At 41.5% G+C, this 17,601-nt stretch overlaps 2 protein-coding genes across 12 annotated transcripts in view; both read right to left on the bottom strand.

Moving 5' to 3' along the window:
- Positions 1-468: 468 nt before the first annotated feature.
- On the bottom strand, positions 469-6,074 carry LOC131125020 (cell division cycle 7-related protein kinase-like). Of its 3 annotated transcripts, none has more exons than XM_058066112.1 (12): positions 5,895-6,074; positions 5,604-5,685; positions 5,063-5,149; positions 3,578-3,713; positions 3,391-3,484; positions 3,158-3,300; positions 3,015-3,078; positions 2,569-2,673; positions 2,317-2,480; positions 2,154-2,236; positions 1,356-1,505; positions 469-1,271 (listed from the first exon to the last, which is right to left on the bottom strand). In XM_058066112.1, the coding sequence occupies exons 2-12, from the start codon at positions 5,683-5,685 to the stop codon at positions 865-867; spliced, it is 1,515 nt and encodes a 504-aa protein (XP_057922095.1). In that variant the 5' UTR covers positions 5,895-6,074; the 3' UTR covers positions 469-864. The 3 variants fall into 3 exon arrangements, with proteins under 3 accessions (XP_057922095.1, XP_057922094.1, XP_057922093.1); XM_058066111.1 differs by having other exon boundaries at positions 475-1,271; positions 2,775-3,078; positions 5,768-6,074; XM_058066110.1 differs by having other exon boundaries at positions 475-1,271; positions 2,775-3,078.
- A 587-nt stretch (positions 6,075-6,661) lies between these two features.
- The window catches only part of LOC131125016 (probable ATP-dependent DNA helicase HFM1), an 18,427-nt gene continuing 7,487 nt past the window's right edge, over positions 6,662-17,601 (bottom strand). For 5 of the 9 annotated variants that reach the window (XM_058066099.1, XM_058066100.1, XM_058066098.1 and 2 more), the window contains exons 13-41: positions 16,418-16,506; positions 16,285-16,328; positions 15,961-16,062; positions 15,604-15,749; positions 15,408-15,502; positions 15,191-15,324; positions 15,073-15,120; positions 14,925-15,005; positions 14,606-14,697; positions 14,438-14,544; positions 14,307-14,354; positions 14,131-14,228; positions 13,914-14,048; positions 13,761-13,846; positions 11,388-11,471; positions 11,122-11,279; positions 10,909-11,012; positions 10,632-10,817; positions 10,487-10,558; positions 10,288-10,412; positions 9,563-9,642; positions 9,410-9,489; positions 9,248-9,319; positions 9,151-9,173; positions 8,898-9,078; positions 8,220-8,268; positions 8,073-8,145; positions 7,146-7,270; positions 6,662-7,053 (exon numbers count right to left, since the gene is read on the bottom strand). In XM_058066099.1, the coding sequence (XP_057922082.1) occupies positions 6,999-7,053; positions 7,146-7,270; positions 8,073-8,145; positions 8,220-8,268; positions 8,898-9,078; positions 9,151-9,173; positions 9,248-9,319; positions 9,410-9,489; positions 9,563-9,642; positions 10,288-10,412; positions 10,487-10,558; positions 10,632-10,817; positions 10,909-11,012; positions 11,122-11,279; positions 11,388-11,471; positions 13,761-13,846; positions 13,914-14,048; positions 14,131-14,228; positions 14,307-14,354; positions 14,438-14,544; positions 14,606-14,697; positions 14,925-15,005; positions 15,073-15,120; positions 15,191-15,324; positions 15,408-15,502; positions 15,604-15,749; positions 15,961-16,062; positions 16,285-16,328; positions 16,418-16,506 (2,772 nt within the window). In that variant the 3' untranslated portion in view covers positions 6,662-6,998. Of the gene's footprint in view, positions 7,054-7,145; positions 7,271-7,463; positions 7,583-8,072; positions 8,146-8,219; positions 8,269-8,897; positions 9,079-9,150; positions 9,174-9,247; positions 9,320-9,409; positions 9,490-9,562; positions 9,643-10,287; positions 10,413-10,486; positions 10,559-10,631; positions 10,818-10,908; positions 11,013-11,121; positions 11,280-11,387; positions 11,472-13,760; positions 13,847-13,913; positions 14,049-14,130; positions 14,229-14,306; positions 14,355-14,437; positions 14,545-14,605; positions 14,698-14,924; positions 15,006-15,072; positions 15,121-15,190; positions 15,325-15,407; positions 15,503-15,603; positions 15,750-15,960; positions 16,063-16,284; positions 16,329-16,417; positions 16,507-17,601 lie in introns of those variants that run through there. The other 4 variants (XM_058066104.1, XM_058066103.1, XR_009128963.1 and 1 more) reach the window with 4 other exon arrangements.

Below are 17,601 nucleotides of genomic sequence, written 5' to 3'. Positions count from 1 at the left end.
ATGTCATTTCTACATTGTGCCACTGGCCTTACTTTGGACACAACTGCTGTACGTGTTATATCATTGTACAGTAGACCCTCAGTAGGCTTATATAAATGACACAATAATATGTTAACTTAAGCAGAAAGTGTTTGATGGCACTATCTGCAGGGGAGAAAAACAGTACTGCAGTATTGAGGGTGCTGTCCTGCAAGTCAACCTACTCGCATTTTCTACAGAAAAGGCTTTGATACGATGGGATGTGACGTGGCACATTTTGCAATGTATCATTTTTCCATGCCACTTACCCTCACTAGGATTGAGGAGGTATGCTAGAGTTCGTCCCTGCTGGCTTCAGGCGAGAGCTGGGGTACTGGATGGATGGATAGATGGATGGATGCCTTACAAAAACCCCGACTGCAGCTATGAATCCAGCAGAGGGCGCTGTCTCGCAAGGCAAGGCAGAAAGGCTTTGACAAGATGTGATGTCAAACAGCACTTGTGTGAGTAAAATACTGTATACTTTAATGTGTAAAACTCAATTAAATATGATTAATAACAGAGGCACATTATAGGATGTAGATCACAAATAGGCATTTTAAGACTATTTATGGGTGCATACATTAGGTGACACTTAGAATGCAACCCAAATAGTGGGATGTACTATATGGCGTACATAAGATAATGCCAGCTAGACAGTTCTGCATTTGACTTTTTATAGGGGTGTCTGAGGCACACTGGTTAGTGGTTTATTCATACAAATGACTCGTAGACAATGGTATCAGTCGCAGAAATAAACAGGTGGACACCGAGAGATCCAATCAAACTGTCCCCATGGCTGCCATTAAAAGAAGTCATGTATGGTTTAAAAGCAGAATTGTGAACCTATGTGCTTTTTTCCAAGTCTTTGAACAGCGGGTGCTGCAAGGCCTGAGCCGCTGTAATTCTGCTAGTGGGATTTAGATCTAACAGCCGGTCTAGCAGATCGTAGGCTTCGTCAGGGACCCCGTCCCATCCCCGCTCATCACCAGTACCTGTACAGTCCACCCCTGAAGAGGCTTTTTCCCCTGGTGTTTCAGCCTGGCTTTTTGGGAGCGGGGAAGGAGTCTCACCCGCTCCAGCTTTGCCTCGTTCCTGAGCGGGCCGTGGTGTTTCCTCTAGAGATTTAGCACCAAGTGAGTGTCTGACCGGCGTGACTTCATCATCTGGCGACGGTCTCCGTCCCCTCAGCGTCTCACAGAGCTCCCTGAGATCCAGGCGAGGAAGCTGCCGACTGCACAGCACCGCCTTGCCTGGATAGGATGTTACACCCACAATCACATTTCAACCAAGCTGGCATCCCGACTACTTGGCTTCCAGGACATGTTCATACGCACCAAATGCCTTAGCAGCGCGTACGGTTTCTCTGGAGCCTCGTATTGTCATAATCTGAGCAAGAGCGATCAAGTCGTCACTGGCTTTGAAGAAAGGGTAGCGTCCACTCAGCAGCGAGAGCAGGATGACTCCCGCTGACCACACGTCGATGGCTGAGTGCGGCACGAGACACATTAACCAGATTTTTTTTTCTTTTTTCTGTAATTAAATGACTTGACAGGCTTAAAAAAAATGCATTTTAACGCCACAAGTTTTTTTCGAGGACAGCTCCATCTGCTGGATCGGATGAGTCACTGCCCCACTTCCTCCCTTAATGGCTTCACACAGCAAACCTTAATGGTAGTACCATTGTTAACGATGCTGCTATGTGACTAACTGAACCAAGTCATGGTGATCAAAACAATACCTCACATGGGATTTGCACTTGGTGTGCATTCATACTCGGTTTGGACTTTTTATTTCAAGCAATGGGGATTATTATTATTATGGGTCTTTTGTAAGAGTGACCCGTCCCCCAGCGTTAGAGGAAGAAGCACAAAATCTGCCCCTAAATATGTCATCTCTGAATTTTAAACGTTTCAAAATACGTTTCTGGTCATTTTGCTAATGGAAAGCCATGATCGCATCTCTCCATCGCTTTTTTCTTTTAAACACGTGATGTTTGTAGTTGTAGTTTTCAGTGGTATAGAACGTCATCACATCACCTATTACCTACTATTTACCGTAGCGTTACTGTAACAATATTTGCAGTTGTGAACCACTGGTGCAGGGTCTTTACAATTCCTATTCAATGCACTCACCTGTCCCCTGGTGTGGACACTTAGTGAGGACCTCCGGCGCTCGGAAGCCTGGAGTTCCAGCCCTGGGAGCCACCTGCTGCTTCCTTTTAAGCACAAGAAAAGCAAGTCAACGAGTGTCAAAACAGAAAGATGCCACCACAAAACGAGCAACCAAGAGGCTTACCTGGCCAGGCAGACGTTGCAGACTCTGTCTGTATGAAAGCAAGTACAGGTGAGAGGCTGGTGGACGCTTTGCTGAGGTTTTGGAGTTCTGACAGTGGCCGGGCCCCTTCTAGCTGAAGCCGACCTTCCATTTGAGAGGTCCGCCGGTTTCCCGGTATTTACAAGCTGAATACAAGAGGAAAGCCTGGTTTATGAAAACATGTATCCCTGTGGTTGTGAGCGGAGTAGAAAATTCACTTCACAACAGGCTTACTTCTGACGTATTTGCTAGCTTGGTGATAGACGGGGCTAAAGTGCAGTTGTTCAGGTTCCTCTCGCTGAACACGGGCCTTGGTGCTTTACGTATTCCCATTAAATCCTAAAACAAAAAGGAACATGACAAGTTAGCTCATAGCAACAGTGCAGAAGATAGGACAAACACGGTGACATTATCCCAAATCACCAAGAAAGTGTGGACACCTTAGTGTGCCTTGCACTGCGAGAAGTGGAGGCGCCCGCTGTAGTAGTGATGGAGCGTGTTTTTTTAATCAGTCCTTGCCCAGCGGCTAAGGAGGTGGTGGGAGAGGGAGAGGAGGAGGGAGGGGGGTGAGCTGTGGATAGGTGCGAGGCTGTGGTGGTAGAGGGAGGTTTAGGTGGGGCTTTATCTCGTTTCTCTGTGGAACATCCAGCCTTTGGCTGAGACGGCTTCTGTCTGACCACCTTAAGCAGTTCCAGCTGAGTGTCGGCTGTTCCCTGAGCTAAGCCGAAGTCCACCAGGGCGAACCTGCATGTACAAATACAAAATATATGTCCATTTATTTAACGAAAGTGAAATTTTACCAGTGAAAGTGGCTGCCACTCACGTCTTAGCTTTCCTGTTGTACAGGAAGTTGTTTGGTTTGATGTCCCGGTGAATGATACCGAACTGGTGAATGTGCCTCAGGGCTTTCAGCAGGTGGTAGATGTACAGACGGACCTCTTCAAAGCTTAATGAACTGATAATGTCCTAGGATGGATTTGTTTTGAACACGTTTTACAAGTTACATTGACGCACAATTCAACATGTCCGATAAGGAGTTGTGTGGCTATTTCTTACTACGATTGCTTGATGCTCCATATAAGGCATAACAATCACTACATGATCCTCCTTCCTAAAGCAGTATTCCACACCCATCACATTCTCCCTGCCCCTGCAACAACAAGAGTGGCAGCGATGTTTCCGTATATTTCAGGTTCAAGCTCATTTTGGGAGAAGTAAACAAGAACCATAATAGTTCACGAACCCGACAACAGTGAGACACTGGAGCTCGGCAGCGATGCGAGTCGGGTGGCTGGTTGGGATGAGGTGCTTGAGGGCAAACACGTCTCTGCTGCCGTCTCGCATCCGAGCCTCACCGAGGTATACTGAGCTGAAGGTACCTGGTGAGCACACAAACGCACATCAACGACGGTGGAACCTCCTCGGTTAGTGTCTTTTCCGTAAACGTCTGCAATGTATGTCAACATTTTTGCCTCCGTTTGTGAAAATGTTCTAGTTACCCTACAATTATGGCATGTCGCCTGTCATTTCTTGAATTCAAATATTTCTCTCCTTCTTTATCAAAACTTCTGTAACTTTCTTTGGTTCCATTGTGGGTTGATTTGCAGCTGTGAGCAAAGAAAAGCAGAGACTAGACGTGAGAAACACGACCGAATTCAAGAAATAACGCACAGCAAAACACAATGGTGGTGTCTGTGTTGATCTCGATGCCATATTTTGTCTTTGTAGAGAATCACATCTCAGTGAAGGTAAATGTAACTCATTTATCCCTTTCCTTCATTATTTATGTGTAATTACATGTGCATTGAATTGTTTCTGCATGTTAAACTATAAAAACCTTTGGTCTGTTTGTACATATTTGGCTTTCTGGAACAAATTCATTGGATTTACGTGATTTCTTACAGGGAAAATGGATTAACCTTTCGGTTAGCTTTCTGGAACAAAATACAAATGCTAACCAAAGATCCACTGTAGCATTGATTTGAATATAAGACAACTCCTATGTTTGGATGGTCAAATGTTAAGTTAATGCATTTTCTGTCATGCCCTGCCCAAGGGACATAGGTGTGAATATGAGTGTAGTGGCTATTTGTCCTTCACCAAAATAAATAAACGTAACTTATGCTATAATCAAAAGGCCACTGATGCACCATGGGTTTTGTTTTACGCAGGCAAAAGAGTCATTGTCCAAACAATCTTGTTCCGTTTCTTCTTCTTTCCTTTTATTACCAAGCAAGCAAACAAAAAAGGAACAAGGGCCTTTTCCTGTTGCCTCTCTTGCGCTGGTACAAAAACCATAGGCCCACCCCGGTGCATGCTGGTCCTGTGAGCACTGCCTACCTAAATATATTGCAGGTGCCCAGGGTGTTATCCAATGAAATAAACCCACAAATTAACTACTAATTAACCCCAACAAAATATGATAGATAAACAAAATAAATAAATAACAAGAAAATATTATCAAGTAATCCAAACAAAACAACAACAACAAAAAAATAAATCAACAGATATCAGAAACCTAGGAACACACCAATAGATAGCTCCTACAATGAGTGTGAATGATTGTTTGTCTATATCTGCACTGTGATTGGCTGGCAAACAGTCGAGGGCGAACCCCACCTCTCTAGTAGGTTCCAGCTTACCCGTGACCATGAGGGGGACCATAATAGTGGATGAATGTAATAAGGTCATTAAAAGCATTCATTTTTAAATATTATCAATCGCATACCTTCTCCAATTTTGTCTATGATGCGAAAGGTCTTGGCAAGCTGAGGAACAGCTCTGTAGAGAGACTCAATGTCCGACTCCACATCCCCTGGAGAAAAACAACACGCATGCTATGTTAACAACTGTATATATTGTCAATAATAATACATAAAGAATACACGCGTGCAAAAAATGTACTACGAGAATAATGCACAAATATTATAGTAGTATAGTCGACCCTACGGAGAAAAAAACGTTTTAGGAGACTTTACGAGAAAAAAAAACGGAAAATAATATAATTTTAGTAGCGCTGAGTTGACGTATTAAAACTGGAGCTGTCCATTGATTAAAATATGTAATTGCAATCAATCATATTTTTGTCTATAGTTAACTGATTTAATGACATACAATGAGCAACAAAACAAATGTGGTACATAGCAGTGCTTATTTGCTGCTCGAAGGAATCAAAGTAGTCAATAACCGATGGAAATGATTTCCGGGTCAACTAATAAGCGAGTCTTTTATTCCCCCTGGTTGGTTAAATCGCACACATTTCAACTCACTTGAGATTTTACTTTTCTTGTTGGCCGATTTGATACATCCGTCTAGCCGGAAGGGTTCGGTGCAGACGACGGAAGAATCCATCTTGACAAGAGAAAAACACGTTGACAAGAACACTGACAACTCTGGGAAGCAGTGTGGAAAAGTAATTGTGATGACTACAGACCTTGTGTCTCAAACGGAGAATTATAAAAAGTCAAAAGTGGTCATTTGACCTGAAATTGTACGCTGGGTGTATGCTAACGTTAGTCCTAGCAGGGGATCCAATCAGCTTAGACAAAAAAGACACTCACCGCATTCGTTTCACGTCGACTACGGCTGTACCAAAAGTACCTCTACATATATCATAAACTCAGTAAAGTTCCCAGACGATTCCCAGTGGGGGGGGGAATGACGGTTAGTAAACACCGGACAGGCGAAACCTGACTGAAAGTTCACAAAAGAGTAGTTCACTTGTGGACTGACGCTTTTCCGCCAACAAACTACGCGCTAAAAATGACGTCGATAAAATCTCGCGAGAGGCAAGCAATACCACGAGAACAATGCACAGTCATTCATGCTTAGTCTAAAACAGGGGTCAGCAACCCGCGGCTCCAGAGCCGCATGTGGCTCTCCAGTCTCTTTGTTGCGGCTCCCTTTGCAATGCTTGAATATTTTTTAAGCACCCGAGTGGTGAAAATGCACATCTTCGTTATGAGTTTACAAAAATCCAACTTTGTGTGAGACCATGAATGCATCCTGACTGAGTTCTGACTGGTGACTGAATGAGCAGACAGGATGCTATCCAGTTCTCTCTGACAGGTTAACATGAAGGGAAATGAGTAATACTTTGAGTTATTTGAGTTATTAATTATTAATTATTATTAATGAGTTATTTGACAATTCTGAAAAAATAAATTAGAGCTCATTTAAAAACAAAAGTTTATCTCCAGTACTAGCAAGAGTACTCCAACTCGTCTTTTTTTTTTCCCTCCAATATTGTTTTAAACATACAACGTTTTGCGGCTCCAGGCTATTTTTCTTTAGTGGGCAAGTGGGTGAAATGGCTCTTTTCATAGTAAAGGTTGCCGACCCCTGGTCTAAAATATTTGATACAACCCTTATATTTTAAGTTCAAATTACATGATATTAAATGATATTATGCAGCATAGGAAATGGATGGATGCCACATCTTTAAGTGTTTTAATAAATATCATGTAAGCACTACTTGTGCTGTGCACTTCTTGAGGAGTAAACATTAACATTTCGCCTTACATTCTCTATCCAACATCCTGCTTCAATGTAATACATATTGACACTGTACTGACTCCTTTGACATAGAAGAAACAAAGTTAACAATGAGACGAGGAACCCCAACCTGCAACGTGCATTTAAGAGCATTTAGTCATCCAGAAGTTCTAAAATATACCATCAAATATCCCTACAAAAGCTTCTTCTTCTTTGGTGCTGGTGCTGCAAATAAGGAGGCACAACAAGAGTAAAATGAACACGAAGGGAGTTAATCGGTTGTGGTAGTCAGTCAAAATCTCACGTCACGTCTCTACCTGTTGTCAATCATGGCGGTATCCAATGGCACGCTCATTGTTGAGAAGAAATCAAATCGCTGCAGAAGTGGAGCCACACAGGTTGAAGTTTCTCTTTCTGGTTCCGTTAATGGCATCCCTTTACTCTGCACAAGAACACAATCATTCAAGTTGGATTAAGGGAAATTCCATTTGTCAGGGTTTTGTGAGACAGATTTTGTTTACAGATTTTAAAATACTCTGAAAATTTCCATTAGGGCAGGGGTGGGCAAACTATGGCCCGGGGGCCACATCCGGCCCGCCAAGTGATTGAATATGGCCCGCCTGTTCTTTTTAAAGTATTTCATTGAAATTTATCGTACAACCTGGCATCATGGCTTGAGCCAACCTTTTGATGGTTGAAGTAGCTGTTTTATCAATATTGTTATTTGATGTGGTCTGTTGTTTACAAAGTGCTCCTGAAAAAGGGACACAAGCACAATAAAAAAAAAAAATAAAAAAAATTAATAAAACATATAAAAAAATATTAATTCATTCATTTGCGGGTGTTGCTGGAGCCCATCCCAGCTGTCCTCGGGCAAGACGCGGGGTACACTCTGGACTGGTGGCCAGCCAATCACAGGGCACATATGGACAAACAACCATTCACACTCACATAAAATAATAATATTTAAATAATAATAATAATTAATTTAATTTATAACGCACTTTACATCAAATGAATGACCTCAAATTGCACATATAGCAGATTGCATGACACTTTTATAGATACAATCATTCCAGGTGGACAGTTACGTGTAAAAAACATAATAGTCTGGCCCCTCGTCAATTTAGTTAAACCAATGCGGCCCGCGAGTCAAAAAGTTTGCCCACCCCTGCATTAGGGTAACCAAGACAATACATTTCCTGTCTAACTGTCCTGTGTACTGCATCGCTACATGCACACACCTTTGTTTGGTTCTCGTGTCTGCCTGTGATGTGTGAGGGTTCGGGTTTGTTTAATGCTCTCTGGGAAATGGACCTGTAAAAAAAAACACCATCAGTTAAAACATCTCTCAGCTACTTATCAGTTTTGTTTGTTTTTTGTTTTTTTACCTGAGTGGGGGCCTGACATTGGTTATGCGTGGTGATGGAGCAACGTAACCTGCACATCCAAACATGAATTTCAGTCTTATGTTATTGTGCTACAGGAAATAGTGTGACTTACTTTAGTTACAGCGGTACCTCGGTTTTCGACAAAAATGTCTTGGCTATCGGACGCCTTAACTAAACTATTTGCCCTCATGTCAGTGGAATCGAGTGGCCATACAAAATATCCATGTATTGGTCTCTGTGACGAATGGATAGTGGTTCATATATATACATAGATAGAGATGGGACACTGTAGACAGATTCCAGCCAGGGAATCCTTTATTCATCTTTATTTTCTGTCTGTGGGTTATGTACTGTATATCTTTCATAAAACACAGACAGTAAAATGAACAGCTCCCTCTACTCATTGCAGTGTTCACCAACAAGTCTACAATACAGATAAAAGTGATGTTAAATGTTTATTTATCAATTTCATTCGTAAGCTTTTTTGCATTGTTTTCTGCATGTAAAACTATAATTATTCTCTGTAAAATTTTTGTGTGTTTTGGACTTTTTGGAACAGATGAATGCCAAAAAAACAGGGTTCCGCTGTACCGCTAAGTGTATAAAAAACAGACCAATCTGCCCATTAATTTCAACCTGAGCTAACTGTGACTATAAATAGCAATGTGTATTGGATACCTGTTATGCTGCACTCAGCCGTGTCAGGGACACATAAGCTCTGTGATGTGTCGCTGGCATGAACCAGGTTCTCGTCATCAAAATCGCTCCAGTCGTCCCAATCATTTCCCAGGTCAAAGCTGACACTTGGTATTTGTGACAGTGTGTCATTGTTGGCCTGTCGGGACACTTGCCAGGGTCTCTATGAGACAACACGAGATGTACAGAGTTGGCTGTTTTCATTGCGTTCACGAGCCGTTTAGGTTTCACTCACAGCATTCCTCCACCCACTGGAACCTGTAGAACAATTAAAACAAATGACTGACTGGATGTTTTGTACTTGGGCTAAATTAGTTAGGGTGTTTATTGACCTTGATGCATATGATCTGCAGTGTCAGTGTGGACTGCCTCCATTGTTCTGTGCGTGTCTACAACAGCAGCGCCTAAAAACGATGCATAAAATGTGGTCACAGAACATGTCATTAACCACGCAATGACAAAATATTAGAGGAATTTTGAGGAGGAAACTATACCATTCTGATTAGAACTATGTGAATATTGTGGACAATCTTCTGTAGTTTTTGTCTCAGTGGGAGCATTGGTATACACGTCGCTGCATAAAACATGATAGAAACAATGAAACGACACCCTCTGGCATTTTATTTCAAGAAGATTGCAGGAATCACCTGGATACAGCGTGCAGTTTCTTAGCTTTGCATGAAAACAACTGCATGTTGACACTCATGGACTCCTCATTCATTTTCATCTAGTGAGAAAACAAACACGCCACTTCTTTGCCAGTACAGACATCCCTCGCCAGCTCAAATCTAGCATGTTTTTTCAAAATATACTAATAAATCAGCACTGTTTTGTGAGTGACTACAACCTATTATTATTAATAATTGCCTACATAAGCTGCGGACGAATGGTTAGCGGGCAGGCCGCACAGCTAAGAGACCCAAGTTCAATTCCACTCTCGGCCATCTCTATGTGGAGTTTGCATATTCTCCCCGTGCATGCGTGGGTTTTCTCCCGGTACTCCGGTTTCCTCCCACATTCCAAAAACATGCTAGGTTAATTGGCCACTCCAAATTGTCCATAGGTATGAATGTGAGTGTGAATGGTTGTTTGTCTAAATGTGCGCTGTGATTGGCTGGCCACCAGTCCACGGTGTACCCCGCCTCTCGCCCAAAGACAGCTGGGATAGGCTCCAGCACCCCCGCGACCCTCGTGAGGATAAGCGGTAGAAAATGAAAGAATCCTAATTCACTTATCATGGTCAGGTCTGGAACAAATGAACCACAATAAACGAGGGATTACCGTACAGTACATACTGTTCTTTCCTTGCGTCAACCTATTAGAGTGTACATTTGCATTAAATCCCCATATCCCCGTCTTGTCATCGCCTCACCTTCAGTCGTTTGACAGGAGTGGGTGAAAGTGTGTCACACCGATTCTTCAGATCCCTCAAATACAAGGAAAACCCAGATTCTTGGTTGGTCATCCTCTTTCTTGCCACAGTTACACCTATTTTACCTTGAGGGGCAGATGAAGGATTTACAGTCGGTGGGATACATTGATAGATGGTTGATTCCATCTGTACATCTTACAGCAGTCATGGCCACACTGGTCTTTATTCTTGCAGAGGTGGTTACACTGTCTTTTATTACCACCATCTGAAGCTGCATTGAAACAATGAAAGATGTTGAAAGAAAATCTTCAGTTATATGAATATATAAATCATGTGTGGAGCACCTTGCTGTGTGGAAGATGTGGTGTTTCCCTTCAGAGGTGCAGCTTTGTCAACACACTGTGGATTTGCTGATGACTGCTGTAGCCTTTGTCCAGCAGAGTGATATGACACGTTGTACAGAAAATCCGTTTCAAACCTGCGGGCTCCAGAGTAATACACATTGAATTTCTGCTGGATGTCGATGCCAACTGGAAAAGAGCAGAAAGCGGAAAAGACAATCCGGTCCAATCATGAAGTCAGCAACTGCTGCATTGCTGCTCGTTATATTGGAATGTTTACCATATTCTGAGCTGATGAGATTAACGCTGATCTCATCTCCTTTTAACGCCTTTGCCACCTCGATCTTCTTTGACCAGCAACTGCACTTCAACAGTGTCAGGTCACTGGAAAATAAAAAATACTGACGACTCCACTTGTCCTTATTGAATTTCATTCAATAATATTGCAAAGTCAGCATTACGATTTGTACTACAAATTTAATTTCATCCTCACGTGAATTTTTGCCAAAAGACACAATTGTTGTCAGAGTCTCCAATGATCAGGGACGCATAGTGGTGGTCCGGAGCTGTTCTCTTGGAGAGCAGTTGCGCTTGGTTTTTGAGATTCACCTTCACAATGATCTCAGCTATACTTGAGCTATATTTCGGCAGCTGTAAAAATACAATATTAACTTGAGAGAAAGTTAAAAGTAAGAGTGCAACTACAGCTGAAGAAATCATGCACTGTGGTGTCTTTGCACTTTTTGCAACACTTTTTACCTGCTCCAAGGTGACCTCGTACTTTGGTAGGTGCATGACAAATTCTTTGATTTGGTTTCCAAATGGTGGATGTCTGTTGAGAATCTGCAAAAAAAAAAAAAAACAACACAACAATTGACTGCACTTTATCCACCCACAAAGTGTAGTATTTATCTAACTATGTTGTTGTATGAAAATGTCTTCCTGATTTCTTAATGCATTGCATGTTTGTCACACTTAAATGTTTCAGATCATCAAACCAATTTAAAATTTTACTCTACACCAGGGGTCGGGAACCTTTTTGGCTAAGAGAGCCATGAAGGCCAGATATTTTAAAATGTGTATCTGTGAGAGCCATATACATTTTGAATGCAATAAAATGTGTGCATTTTTATGTAAGACCAACAGTTTTAGATATAATGGGCTCTAATTACGTAGACCAGGCACACTACCCCACGCCAATGGGGTGTGGCCAGCATACTTTCGTGAGCAGCGCAGTGTCTAATAATAAATCAAATACTTGCTGCCATTAATGCAACTTCTGCTGCTGCATAGTTTTGAACCGTATTCAGTACACGTATTTCATTCTTTTGGCCATCTTCACCAGAAGGCTTGGTTCTGCAGCTTTAGCTATTTGACTAAAGGAGGAAAGTTTACATCTACATGTTTTTTTGACATCTCAATGACCGAGGTAGACTACCGCATTACCCAGTAATAATCAAGTTTTGGTGTTTGACCTGGAAAATATCATCAGGAAAGATGGATATGGTCGGACGTATTGCAGTAGAAAATAGATGGACGAATTAAAATGCATAAGAAAGTTTTGATTTTTAATATTATTTTTAACAGTGATTTCTGTGATGTTTACTTTAAAATGTTAGCAAAAATACATTTTTATTGTGGTAAGAAATGCTTGAGAGCCAGATAGTGTCATCAAAAGAGCCCTACCTGGCTCCCGAGCCATAGGTTCCCTACCTCTGCTCTACACCAACACAACTGAAAACAAAATGCAGTTTTTAAATGAAACTTGATCAGTTTAGAAAAGGTTGTGAAGCCATTTCCAAAGCTTTGGGACTCCGGCAAACCACAGTGAGAGTCATTCTTCACAAATGGTGAAAACATGGAACTGTGGTGAACCAGCCAACCAAAATGACCTCAAGAGCTCAGTGACAGCTCATCCAAGAGATCACAAAAGACACAACTGCAGGCCTCGTTGGCCTCAGTTAAGGTCAGTGTTCATGACTTCACCATAAAAAAGATGAAAGATGAAAACCACTGCTGAGCAAGAACATTAAGGTTCGTCTCAATCAGTTAAATAATGTGATTGCCCGGCTTGCAAATAATTGAAGAGAGCAGCAACCTTGGTTGCGTAGTGTGAGTATACATTGTCAGAATTGCCACAAGTAACATAAAAAAAAAAACTCTTAGCAGAGGATGGTTTCGATCCATCGACCTCTGGGTTATGGGCCCAGCACGCTTCCGCTGCGCCACTCTGCTTATGAATAAGAATGAACATGTTAGCTCATTGTGCAAGTGCAATCACTGCAACTGGGATATTGATATTGGGTTTCCTTGTGCCGACATCAGCGGCATGGCTCCACTTTGACACTACCTCTTCCTATGATGTTAAAATGTGGCGATAAATTTGACATAATTTGTCATAAACTTAACAAATGACACTGAAATCATTGTTTGTTTAATATAAAAACGAACATATTTTGACATGTTCTGATTTACTCAAAAAAAAAAAAAAAAACCTGACATTTCGAGAATAAAATGGTAAATTTATGAGAAAGTTTAATTTAAGAGAAAAAAGTTGTAAATTGCACAGAGAAAGTAGTTTTGGCAGTGTTTGAAATCAAAAGATACTGCAATTATAACATGTTATCATCAGTGTACGTGTTAATGCATGATCACAGCATGGATATCAAACCATGCAACATTGTGAGGTCTTCATATTCAAAATACGTGTGTCCCAATGTTGTGCTAGTTAGCTCAGCTTGTGTTAGTTAGCTCAAATGAACTTGTTTCATTGTGTGTTAATGCACAGAAAAGGGAAAGAAATACTGAATGTGTTCATGTTTCATATTAGGATTGTGAATGAAATTCCAAAAAAGTGCAGTTCCCCTTCAAGAGCCATGCTCTATTTTGTACGACACGTAATAACACAACTTTTTTCACTGTACATTTTAGACTCTATACTTGTAATATTGTGTCTTTTTTCTCAAAAAAAAAAAAATAGAATAACTGTATTCTAGATTTTTCCCAATGTGGCCCTCATACTCCATCGTAAAAAGCTGTATCACAGACCTTGCTGAGCTATAAAAAAAGAAAGTGAAAAACTGTAGAGGGATACATTTTGCGGGTCTTTTCAAAGATAGACAAGAGACTGACCAGCTCTATCTCTCTTGCATTGGTTTGTTCTATCTTGCTGAATGTGATGAGTCCAGCATTGGCCATAGACATTGAAAGGGTCTGACCTGAAAAGCAGCATTAAAGTATTTCAATGTTCGCTACACAACAATTGCCATTGAGAGATGTCCTCACCTATCTTGTCAAGCTGTTTAGAAACATAAGGTGAATTCTCCCACAGCTTGGCTCTGAAACATTTGGCCAGAATCAGAGAGTTGAGCAGAGCACTGAACCCAATCTTGGAATTCTGACTCAGGAATTCAAAAAGGCCTGGTTAGAGTCAAAACACGAACCAAGTTAGGGCGCGTTTGGAAAGGCCAAGCTAATTTGCTGTTGCCTTTGGCCGACATACACTTGCTGATTCGCAACCCGTTCCTGAAGATTTTTGCTGTGTCCTGTGTGAGGCTAAACTCCTGGATTGGGATGGAACCCAAATGAGCTTGAATCAAGCTACAAGCAAACAAAAGCACAGGCCATACTGAAATATACATTTAATACGTAGAAGACACAGAGAACAAATACACCTACCAATTCACTTTCATATCGCTGCTTTTGATTTTTCCTTCCATTGGAAACCTGGGAAATACATGTGGGTTTACGTATGTCAACTTAATAATGAACACCTATTATATCCAGCAATAGCCCCCATTGTGCCTGACCTGATGGTAATCCTGTTCTTGTCCCGGTTCAAGATATTCAAGGTTTTCTTCTCATTCATTCTCAACTGGATGTCAGTGAACTCTCTGCTCTTCGACACCACATCAATCTATACATATTGACATTCATCACCCAGGTGTAATAGTGGTCAACCTGCCCAGGTAACCTACCAGGTCAGACAGTTTCTCAGTGCCAGACACTTTTCTGAACTGCTGCATGGTGTCAAAGGCGACACAGTACCTCGCCATCAAACGGCCAGCCTCTGGGAAAACAGAAACAAACAAGAACATTCTGAAAGCACAGACCTTGTCCTTCTCACTTGTCATCTCCAAAATGATTATAGGGTAAAACTTGGAGTTAAACAATGGTGAAAAAGACATGAAGAGAAGCCAGACAGCTGCGTACAAATAAACACAGAAAGGGACAACCACAGCAATGAAAGGAAAAACCTATTGGGAGTAGGATTTCTGTGCTGAGGTGTGTTTCTACCTGTCGGTCGAATGTTGACATCCTCATCCATATCGATCAATCCAATAGATGACAGAGAGTTGAGATTCTTCAGGCACAGTTCTACGAGAGGACAGCATCATTTGATTTTAAAGTCTAATTCCTCATCTTCAACAAGGTCAAAGCCCACCTTGAAGTTTTGCTTCAATTCCACATTTGTCCAAGTCGGCAGAGAAACCTGGAATAAGAACTACTTTCAGGTTTTCAATAACAGTGGGAGCCGTTGTGTTTTGAGAGCGAGAGCTGACCGTAATGTGTTGGGTTCTTCAGTGCTCGTATGTAGAGGAAGGTGGAGCGTATCCAGTCCAGAGCCCTGTTGACGTCATTGATGGTTTGCAGTACTATCTCAGCATTGAGGTGCTCCACGAGATGGCTGTGCAAACTGTCACACATCACATTTAGTACGATTACTTGATGTACTACCGCCGCCTTTCCCGGTACTTTGACTAAGAGGTGATGCAATACCTGCTCTCGATCATTTCTACCCCGTTCATCAGTTTCATGTACTTGTCTTTGGTTTGCACTTTGGTCATGATGACCGCTGTGGCGGATGTGTCAAACTAACACAGTAGAAATGTGAAGTCATTGAAAAGCAGCGTCATATCGAAACAGACACTGATCACAGATTTTAAGACACATACACAAAGTCTAGCATCAATACCTGTGGTCTTCCAGCCCGGCCAATCATCTGCAGCAGGTCAGCCTCACTGTACTCTTCGCAGGAGCCTGCAGTATACTGTATGGTGGACTTGATCACCACCAGATGAGCTGGCAGGTTGACTCCCATGGCCAGAGTGCGGGTGGTAACTACAGGATCAGAATACAGTTAATGTCTAGCTGAAATGAATGACAACCATACAGTTGATTACACATTCTACGCAATACATTTGATTGAAAAAGCGATGCCATTCACAGTTTCTGGTGGGTTCATTACTCAAAAGCAACGTACATTCATTATTCGTTACATATGGTGACGCTGAAGCACAGAAGTGACATATTTTTTCCCAATCAGTCTTACAAAGGACAGGCAGGTCTCCCAGAGCGAAGGCGTTTTCTATCATTTTTCTGTCTGACACGTCAACTCCAGCATGGTGGTAACCAACGCCGAGCATCACAAGATCTGGACACCAAATATATGACAAACAATGTTATAAACACGTGTATCTGTCAACCAACATAACAAGGCAAATAATACATACATAATAACACATAAAAAGTACTATTAAAATTGGAAATTGTCAAATTATTTTATTGTTGTCCCAGGCCTAGATTTTTCTGAACGAGAAATCTTGTGACACGAGAGCTTCTCATACTGTATGTTGAACATGATCAAAAAATTCACCTCTCAATTTTGAATCTACAATGCCCTGTGCATATTTCATCAGCCTGTAGGTCAAGAGGGTCAAGTAATGACTTTAACCTGAAAAAAACAAGTTGTTGTATGCATGAATCTGTACTTATGTACGAGTGTAGACCTTTGCTTGCGTTCAAACGGCATAATAAACCGTGTGTCCTTAGCCAGAACGGCAGCTGACTCCTGGGTTCCTTTCCTAGTGGAGCAAAACTACAAAAGAAGTTCAGAATATTGTCAACCACCTTTACCAACGATATTCATTCAAGACATACGTACAGTGGTGTGAAAAAATGTTTGCCCCCTTCCTGATGTCTTATTTTTTGCATGTTTGTCACACTTGTTGTTTCTGATTATCAAACAAATGTAAATATTAGTCAAGGGCACCACAACTGAACACAAAATGTATTTTTTAAATGAAATGTTTTATTAAGGGAGAAAAAAAAAAAACAAAACCTAAATGCTGAAAAAGTGATTTCCACGTAAACCACGTAAACAATAATTGGTTGGGCCAGTCTTAGCAACAACAACTGCAGTCTGGGGTTTGCAATAACTTGCAGCGCTGTGGAGGAATTTTGGCCCATTAATCTTTGCAGAATTGTTGTCATTCAGCAACATTAGAGGGTTTTTCCAGCATGAAGCACCTTAAGGTCATGCCACAGCATCTCAATAGGATTCAGGCAAGGTTAAATTGTCGCAGGTAAGCTGGAGCCTATCCCAGCTGAGTTCGGGTGAGAGGCGGGGGACTAGGCCACTCCAAATTCTTTTTTTTTTTCTCAACCATTCAGAGGTGGACTTGCTTGTGTGTTTGGATCATTGTCCTGCTGCAGAACCCAAGTTGGTTTTCATGGTTAACACCCCCAGCATGGACTGTTCTCTCGCCTGGCATCGGGGAGAAGGCTCTGCAGCATCCGCTGTAGGATGACCAGGTTCAGAGACAGCTACTTCCCCCTGGCCATCAGACTGCTCAATGCCAAATAAGCCTTACTTACATTATTATTATTTATTTTAATTATTTAAATTATTTGGGCAATTTACTGTTCACGCTGCACTTTACATTATGTTGTTCATATTTGGTGTCTATTCTATCTATTTATTCTCCACATTATTATTATTATTATTATTTGTTTTTACTTATCTTCTTTTGTGTCTGTTGTTATAAGGGAGCCAGGCAACGACATTTCGTTGGCAATTTCACTACTGTGTTTTTGTGCAATGACAATAAAGGGAGTCTATTTATGACAGCAAGTCTTCCTGGTCCTGAAGCAGCACAACAGCCTTAGACCATCACACTACCACCACCACATT

Source organism: Doryrhamphus excisus, chromosome 3 (assembly GCF_030265055.1).
Source record: "Doryrhamphus excisus isolate RoL2022-K1 chromosome 3, RoL_Dexc_1.0, whole genome shotgun sequence".
NCBI lineage: Eukaryota > Metazoa > Chordata > Actinopteri > Syngnathiformes > Syngnathidae > Doryrhamphus > Doryrhamphus excisus.
Note: the sequence above shows the minus strand (reverse complement) of the source record. Positions and strands in the feature narration are given on the sequence as shown.

What these genes read in the sequence shown, in the direction of transcription:
- LOC131125020 (XM_058066111.1), bottom strand. Translation starts at nt 5,685, where the DNA reads ATGGATTCTTCCGTCGTCTGCACCGAACCCTTCCGGCTAGACGGATGT. An exon ending in TACAACAGGAAAGCTAAGAC is followed by an intron (nt 3,079 to 3,157) that starts GTGAGTGGCAGC and finishes TTGTACATGCAG; the next exon opens with GTTCGCCCTGGTGGACTTCG. An exon ending in GTGTCCACACCAGGGGACAG is followed by an intron (nt 1,506 to 2,153) that starts GTGAGTGCATTG and finishes TGCCGCACTCAG; the next exon opens with CCATCGACGTGTGGTCAGCG.